Source organism: Triticum dicoccoides, chromosome 5B, assembly GCF_002162155.2.
Source record: "Triticum dicoccoides isolate Atlit2015 ecotype Zavitan chromosome 5B, WEW_v2.0, whole genome shotgun sequence".
Classification (NCBI taxonomy): Eukaryota; Viridiplantae; Streptophyta; class Magnoliopsida; order Poales; family Poaceae; genus Triticum; species Triticum dicoccoides.
In genome coordinates this window covers 477304196-477312677 of record NC_041389.1, presented here as the reverse complement: position 1 = coordinate 477312677, position 8482 = coordinate 477304196, and the positions used below count along the sequence as shown (strand labels likewise).

At 47.6% G+C, this 8482-nt stretch overlaps 1 protein-coding gene across 1 annotated transcript; it reads right to left on the bottom strand.

Moving 5' to 3' along the window:
* Positions 1–4467: 4467 nt before the first annotated feature.
* Positions 4468–6782, bottom strand: LOC119310956 (60S ribosomal protein L32-1-like). Its single transcript, XM_037586575.1, has 4 exons — positions 6634–6782; positions 6460–6549; positions 4917–5098; positions 4468–4793 (listed from the first exon to the last, which is right to left on the bottom strand). Exons 2-4 carry the CDS (start codon positions 6547–6549, stop codon positions 4664–4666), a joined length of 402 nt encoding a protein of 133 aa, XP_037442472.1. The 5' UTR covers positions 6634–6782; the 3' UTR covers positions 4468–4663.
* Between the last annotated feature and the right edge of the window lie 1700 nt (positions 6783–8482).

Sequence of the window (8482 nt, the reverse complement as noted above, 5' to 3'; positions counted from 1 at the left end):
TATGTTTTGTATTGTTTTACTGCCCAATGATTGAGCCGCCTAATTACAGTTAAGTGGTGCTTGCTGAATGCTCATCAATCGCAGCGAACAGTGACTTATCAATCACGGTTTAGCGTGTTTGTTCACTCGTTTCGGTACTTACTGATTGCTCGCCAATCACAGTTGAACACTGACTTATCGCCAGGTTTAAGTTCATAATAGATACTCTCTCCTTTCAACATTATAAGATGTTTTTAACTTTTTTTTCTGAATTGAAAGTATATAGACGCGTTTTAGCGTGTTTGTTCACCCATTTAGGTCCGTATTAGACTATTTTGAAATATCCGAACTGTCTTATAACAGTGGACGGAGGGAGTAGTATGCGACTTGCAGCTGTTGGAGCCTTTTAATCATCATCACAAACTCTGATTTCACCGTCACCATCACCATTCACCAGCAGCATTCCTTCTTTTTGTGAGATGGACTCCACATCACATTTTCACCTGCGCAGGCAGAAATGGCAGTACCAGTTACCACTAGTTAGTGCATGTCGTGGTGCACGTAGGAGAACGGGCGAGGGGCGTCACTGTCTCCCAGCTCTGGTAGGTTACCCGTCCCTTTTATCCGCTCTCCGCTGGATCTCATTTTGTAGTAGTGTCCAGCTTTCTCAAAATAAAAATTAAGAAAAGGCAACCATAAAGTTTAAGTTCCTACTCAGGCCCTGTTTGGAACGCAGGAACTTTCCCACGGTAAACAAACAATTTACCATGAATCGACCGTGTTTCTCTTCTCACCGGAGCACGGTGGCTAACCCTCTCCGACCTCTGCGTCGGGTGATGCACACAGCCAAAGAAATTGTTACTATTTTTGAACAGATATCCATTTCTCTGAACACAGCATGCAGCTGTAATTTGCTTGAGCTTGCTCTAAGGTTACGTTACGCCGAAGTGTGTTGCTTGCTACTAGTGCCGCATCAGCATCAGGCCGAGGCCTTTTGCTGCCCCACTCCCTACATATCTCTGGTGTCCAGTCTCTGGAGGAACCCTATACCATACTGATCCCCGCGGTTAGGTTCAACGTCGTGCTCGATCGGCTTCGATCGTACTTCCTTCATCTCAAAATAAGTGTCTCAACTTTGTACTAAGTTTTAGTACAAAATACAAAACTAAACTAAGCTTTAGTATAAAGTTATACTAAAGTTGAGACGCTTGTTTTGGGACGGAGGGGGCATTAATTTTCTCTCTTAGTCGCTTCAGAGCTGAGGAAAATCCCCATTGAATCGCGGGACTGTTGCGGCATTGTCATTGTCGTCAGCGAGCAACAAACAGGCTGTCCGGGAGACTGACGGCTGCATATACAGCTCACGAATTGAACCGCATGAGCTGAGAATGTGCACTGCACCGGAGACCCGAGGATGGACGCCCTTTCGTACAAGAATGGAATACCGGCAAGAGCTGGAGCCGGAGGGCCGCCCGCCACTGTATCTTGTATGTATGGGCCACTGTATTCTATTGTACATGGACGGACAGATACCCTACCCCCGCCTGTCGATACGCCAGTGCTACCACTGTGCTTGAATAGGCGCCACTGCACTGCACTGAAAACTTTGCTTCAGAACATGGTCCGGAAAGATACGTCCGGAGTACTCAATCAGTGATCGTGTTCCGTCTTCGGATATGCTTTGATAATCTTCACATATTTTCTTGCTTTAAACGAGTGTTACATATGGACAGAAGGTACTCCCTCCGTTCACTTTTATAAGTCGTTTCAGACAAGTGAAATTGAGCTGTTTTGCACAATGCCTGGAACATCTACAAAGCCTTATAAAAGTGAACAGAGGGAGTATTTTCTTATCTCATACCATGAAGTACTAGTGTATCTTCTTATCTCATAGTACTAGTGTATCTTCCATGGGTAATTTACTGAAAGTGGTTTCATAAATTATCTCATAATATCTACCTAATTTAAATTTCAAGAAACTTTTATTAGCATCCAGAATGATTGGCCAAAATATACTACTCCCTCCGTCCCATAGTATAAAAGCGTTTTTGACACTAGTCTCTCTAGAGAACTTCTGTAACCCATGCCGACGTCGAAAAACGACATGAATTTGGACCCCGGAGCAAGGCACTGCTCAACTGTTATGTATTAACTGAAACCAGCAAGCTATATATCAATCCGCACTTCCCGCAGTATAGTATACTACTGTAGAGTTTACTCCCATACATTCGATACGAATCACCGAGACGTCACGACTCTTGGATCGCCGTCGCCCGCCGAACTCGCCGACCCCCCGCAATATATATCCGCTGGCCTTGAATGTCCGGTGGCTTGAGGGGCTACACAAACACAATGATGGCCAAATGGTACAGCCGGCCTCCTCTTGCGCTCCTCCTCTCGTGTCACATGTTCACCCCGCTGACGGGCACTAAGAATTTATAATGCACAGGTCCCTCTCCTCCCCTCCCAGTGGCCAGTGCTGCTCGTTCCATGGAGGGGGGTCGCGCGACGTGCCCGAAGGACGAACACCGGTGAGTCTGTCATCGATGTCGTCGTCGAGGTCGAGCCTTCGGATCACGCTCGGTGCCGTTGCGGGCGGTGGGCGCGGGGACGACGACGGCGGGCGATCGGGTGGCGATGTCGTACTGTATATGGAATGTGATGAGACCATGCATCCATGATATTGTCATGGTCCATGATGATGGGACTGTAGCTCCGGGGAACTGATCAATGATAACTGTGCATTGGATCTGAATAAAACCCTGGAAGGAGGGAAGGAAAAGATTGAATGGCTGGCCCTTTGCTTCTATCCGATCACTCAATCAGGGAGGGGCCTATATATCTCAATTCCAACAGTTATGATGTCATAAAGAATGGATGCATGATATGATAAGGCTGATAGCTCAGATGTTGCCCCGAAATGTGAGCGATCCGGCCGGAAAAGGGGAGGGAAATAGGCCTCTTTTGGAACAAGAGAATTTCTAAACATATAGGCCTCAGTTGATACACAACGGAAATGCTACTCTACTACATAAGTACATTGACCACAAGAACAAGGAATTCTCATGGAAAAAACATAGGAACAATGGACATAAATAAAGAGAAGAAAAGAATATATATAACTTTGAGCACGTATTTCGCGATTGGCTCTTTATTGTTTGGTGGCATGTCAAGCCTTTTTTTTTTTGCATCGACCCACGACACGATGCTTGTGCCGCACTTCTTGTTTTCAGGCACTGTATTAGATTGTTTGATAACATCATTATTTCAGAAGTGTTTCTTTCCCTCCAAATTCTTGCACAGTTGTCTGCAACATAGTACAGTAATTTCAAAGTATCGGGGTGAGCAACTTCTCTCTCTTTTCTTGAGAGGAAGCAGGAGCTTTCGTTAGACAGTGGACACGGAGTCTGCCGTGAGAGGACTTACAAGGAAACCATGCAGGCTTAATTAGCACAGCATTGAGCTACAGAATCAAGACATCAGGTGAGGTGAGCTCATACCATAGTATTTCTTCCTGCCCAGCGTCGGTGGAGAATCGATCCGGTACCAAAAATAATTTCTGAATTTTTCCCAGAGAGGCGTGGATGAAACCGGCAATCGCATCAGATCACGATCCATATGTGCCCATCAACGGGGAAGGCGTCGATAGGGATAAATGGAGAGTGATGATTACGAATCCAATGATTCAGATGCGGCTTCAGCGGGCCGTCGCCGTCGCGGCGATCCTGGACAGTAACTCGACATTCCTACCAACGAGAAGAAACGAAAAGATCAACCCCCGTTATCCAGAGGCGGACGATCAGGTCCACGAGCGAGCGCCGATCAGTGGATGCCTGCCAGTGCAGCGCAAGCGATTGACTGCTCCATGTCGAGTGATCCGGCGCGGCGGCCGGGCTTCATCTTATCTTGCCCATGTGAATCTGTCGAGCAGCCAAGGTCGAATTTCTTGCGCATATCGCTGTCGTCCGGCAATGGCTTTTTACTCGGATGAACTGAATGAGTAGTATATCGTGGATATGCGGCGTGTGATGATGGTATGGTTCCGGCTTCCGACCTGTGTGGCTGACGAGTTTGGATCACTTGTTTCCTGGTCCCGCTTTGGCCTGTGTTGTTGAGAGAAATTTCAGGGCCAAAGTTCAGACAGACGAGAGCAGTATGACAACCAAAACTGACAAGTGCCAATCCACCATGTTCCAGACCAGTGCTTCATTCATATCTGTGGTCGATTCAGGCAAGGTAATTGATCTGAAGCTTCTTTCAGGCAAGAAGAAATACCGACAGCAGATTCTTTAAAACTCCTTCACATTAGCTAAATGTTCTTCACATTAGCTAAATGTCAGTCGGGTCAATCAATTTCCGGCGAGTTGGCAACTGACGTGTAGCCATTCCCAAACTTCTTTCTGATAAGAAGAAATAGCAACAGCACCACGAAACATTCCAGGAACAATAACAGCAAATGCATCAACCAAAACGTTATGAGGCACAAGGGAAAACCAACACACAGGTCTCTACTCAAATTCAACACATGCGACCGACAAAACCAGATAGTACATTTCACCATTGCTCACACCAAAAAGAAGGTCCATACATGAAATCTTGCAAAATGGCAGTATTTTTCTTCTCAAACAGGGATGTAATGTCTACTACAAAGGTAGCAACCAAGACTAGTTGACTAGATAATGCTTTACTCGTCCTCCTGGCTGCGGAGCCTAGCAAGCTTGTTGGTGACCACGACGTCGAGCTGCGCAGCACGCTCCACGATCGCCTTGCGCTTCTGGGTGGACACGTTGTGTGCGATCTCGGCACAGTAGGTCCTGTTTGCAGAAAGATGATAGTCATTAGCAAGCGCTGCAAGATCGAGCACTAGACATGGAAGATGATAGCTGCAGCTCTCCTCATAAGCAATCAAGCTTGATGAGTAGTTTTGAAATGCATACCTGTTGTGCATCATGAGCAGCTCCAGCTCAGAGACATTGTGGACAACGAACTTCTTGAACTTGTTGGGCAGGTAGTGCCTTGTCTTCTTGTCTGAACCGTACCCGATGTTGGGCATCAAGGTGCATCCCTTGAACTTCCGCCTGACACGGGAGTCGATACCCTTTGGCCTACGCCAGCTTTGCTACAGATAAGAGCAGAACAGGAGAATTAGTTAACACTATACATCAAACTTCAGCAACTACAGAAAGGGAAAAAAACAGGGCAGATCCATTCTCCAAGCATCCAGTGTATTACCAGAATGACGAAACTATTCATAACAAAACAGAAAAGCATATGCGGTGTTGAGATGATAGACATACTGAATCTTTTATGGCGAATTGGCAACTACTCCCTCTGTCCCATAATATAAGAACGTTTTTGACACTAGTGTAGTGTCAAAAACGTTCAAAACAGAAAAGCATATGCGGTGTTGAGATGATAGACATACTGAATCTTTTATGGCGAATTGGCAACTACTCCCTCTGTCCCATAATATAAGAACGTTTTTGACACTAGTGTAGTGTCAAAAACGTTCTTATATTATGGGACGGAGCGAGTACTAGTTAAGCATACAAACATTGCGAAGTACTAAAAGAACAGACCATTGTAACAAAGTAACTAGAATTAGCACCAACTTCAAGAAGACATGTGATGCAACAACTAATTATAGCTAAATGAGTTGTCCAAATACAAAGATTATAATCAGATGGATGAAACCAACATGATCCAACCATACAAAAATTCGAGGGTATCTGACTTTGTTATCTAGAAATATCGCATGTGTGCCGTCAGTGCACACCAGGATAAAATGCAAGACACAGACACCTGGAGCAAGCAACTGATGTAGTAATAAGCTTTCATGGAATTTTATTTTATATCATGCTAAATGCAACAGGCATGCATAACTTGATTCACAAGGCTACATGCAGCATACACAATGAACTCTCATGAAGAAACACACCACAGCTTAAAAAACGAAATTTCAAGCATCACAGTGCACCATACGAATCAACAATGAAATACTACAGTTCATCAATACCACTAGGACCAACTAGTGTGTGGTGGGATATCAAACCATTTTCAATTTTTCCAGTGGATTCCATACAGCAAGGGGGATTTTCCACAACTAGCTCCCAAGAACAAACACACCACAGCTTAAAAGGAAATTTCCAGCCGCCATACGAGTCAGTGGTGCGTACACAAAATATATACAGGTTCATCGAAAATCAGAACCATCCCCTACTGTGCTCACTAAACACCAACCCCCACTCCCCCAGGCCAAACTTTGTAGCCACGATTACGCAGACGACGCTAGCAAATTAACGGGACATCTAAACCAGATCCACGCATCGAGAGCTAGCAGAGGAGGTCGGGACAGGCGCCCGAACCCCACATGAACAAAGCCAAGGGCACTCCATCTAGAAAAATGGCGCGGTTCTGGAAGAGAAGCCGGGCGAGCGACGGCGACGGCGAGAGCGAGAGCGAGCGAGCTAGGGGTCTCACCTTGAGGCCGATGTAGCGGTCGCTGTGCGCCCTCTTGAAGTGCTTCACCCTCTTCTTCACGATCGCCTTCTTCAGCAGAGGCACCGCCATCTGCACAGCGCACAGAGGAAACTCGAGGTGAGAAGATCCGGAACCGAGAGCGTGCTCGTCTGCGCGGAAGTGAGTTGGCAGTACCTTGGGAGAACTGCGGCGGAGCGGGCGGGCGGGCGGCGGCGGCGGCGTATGGGGGAGGGAGAAGCCGTTCGTGCGGGGGTGTGAGGGGGTCTTATCTCACGGCGGGCGAGGAGAAACCCTAGGTCGTGGGATGGGATCGGCGCGATGGACCGCTGTGTTCTCGGCCCAATGGCCCGCTTAGACTCTCGGATAAGCCCGGCTGCGAGACGGGTTGTCTCGACTGAAGAAACGGTTCTCTTGGGCCTGGCTGCGAGACTTTTATTTCTCATCGATTTCTCAAAGACAGTGCATAATTAAACAGGAAAAAATAGAGAAAAAAGCACATAAAATGATGATAGTGTACTTTTTTTCGAGAAACTTTCAATCTATTCATCTTCAATCATGGCAGTACAACGAACACCAGAAATTATAAAAATTACATCCAGATTCGTAGACCACCTAGCGACGACTACAAACACTGAAGTGAGCCGAAGGCGCGCCGCCGTCATCGCTTCTCCCTCAACGGAGCCGGACACAACTTGTTGTAGTAGACAGTCGAGAAGTCATCGTGCTAAAGCCCATAGGACCAACGCACCAGAAAAGCAACCGCTGCTGATGAAGAGAAGTTTAGATCGAAAGGATGCAACCTGAACAAACATGAACAAAGACTGAATCCGAACAGATCCACCGAAGACAACCACCGACCAAATTCCGTGAGATCAGCCGGAGACACACCTCCACACGCCCTCTGGTGAAGCTAAATCGGGCCGGGGGCTAGGCGGGGAGAACCTTGTTCCATCTTGAAGAAGCCGTCACTGTCTCGTCTTCCTGAGCAAGACACAAACCCTAAAAAAACTTGAAGAAGCACCAAAAAAATGAAGCCCTCCCATCGGCAAGGGTCGGGATCCACCGCACACCCATGGCCCTAAGGCCACAGGAGACGTGGCAAATCGGCGATGGCACCGACGAGAGGCAGAAACCCTAGTCGCCTTTCCTTGGAGGAGAGACATAGCATGATAATTACTCTTTTTATAGTGTAGTTTCACAGTGTATCGAAAGAATTTTCATCAGCTCTTTGCAACTCTTGTAGATGCATAAAAACTTCGGTGTTTTTAGGTGAAATGATGGTAGTTGCACAAAAATGGAGAAAAGATAACATAAAAATGATGACCTTATACTTTGTCAGTGTACTGAAAGAATTTTCATCAGCTATTCGAGAGAAAGGTTCAACCTATGCTTTGAGAGAAATGCTCATACACTATTGGAATCTGGCATTTTACCGTCTGCCACCTCTTTGCCGTCTGCCAGCTGACGACAAAGAGGTTCTTTGCCGTCCGCTTTGAGGAAGCCGACGGCAAAGAAAGTGCTGATGGCAAAAAGGATATTTGTCGTCAGTTGCTTCTTTGCCGTCAACCAGCGGACGACAAAGAGATAAAAGGCAGACGACAAAGAGCCAGGTGGGCCCCATAAGGCACGGTGTGGCTAGGTCAGCTTCTTTGTCGTCTGCTAGCGGACGGCAAAGAGGTGACTACTTTGCCGTCTGCTAGCGGACGACAATGTTCCTCCTTTGCCATCCGCTAGCGGACGACAAAGAGGAGACATGGGCCAGCCCTAACGGTCGCCCTCTTTGTCGTCTGCTATCAGACGGCAAAGAAGGCCCACTTAACGGGCCGTGGCCGTCTCCCTCTCTCTCTTTCTCTCTCCCTCCCGCGCGCCCGCCTCTCTCCTCCTATCGCCGCCGTTGGCCAGCCCCGCCCCCCAGACCCAGCCCCCGCCGCCGGCCAGCCCCGCCGCCTTCCAGCCCTCCCGCCCCCCTCCGGAGAGGCCTGCGCTGACCCGCCCCGATGCCGGACCCCTCCCCGCGGCCCCT

Coding starts and splice junctions, on each gene's coding strand:
- LOC119310956 (XM_037586575.1), bottom strand. CDS start 6,549: ATGGCGGTGCCTCTGCTGAAGAAGGCGATCGTGAAGAAGAGGGTGAAG. Junction 5,099..6,459: donor ACCGCTACATCGGCCTCAAG/GTGAGACCCCTA, acceptor TCTTATCTGTAG/CAAAGCTGGCGTAGGCCAAA. Junction 4,794..4,916: donor CTGCTCATGATGCACAACAG/GTATGCATTTCA, acceptor TTCTGCAAACAG/GACCTACTGTGCCGAGATCG.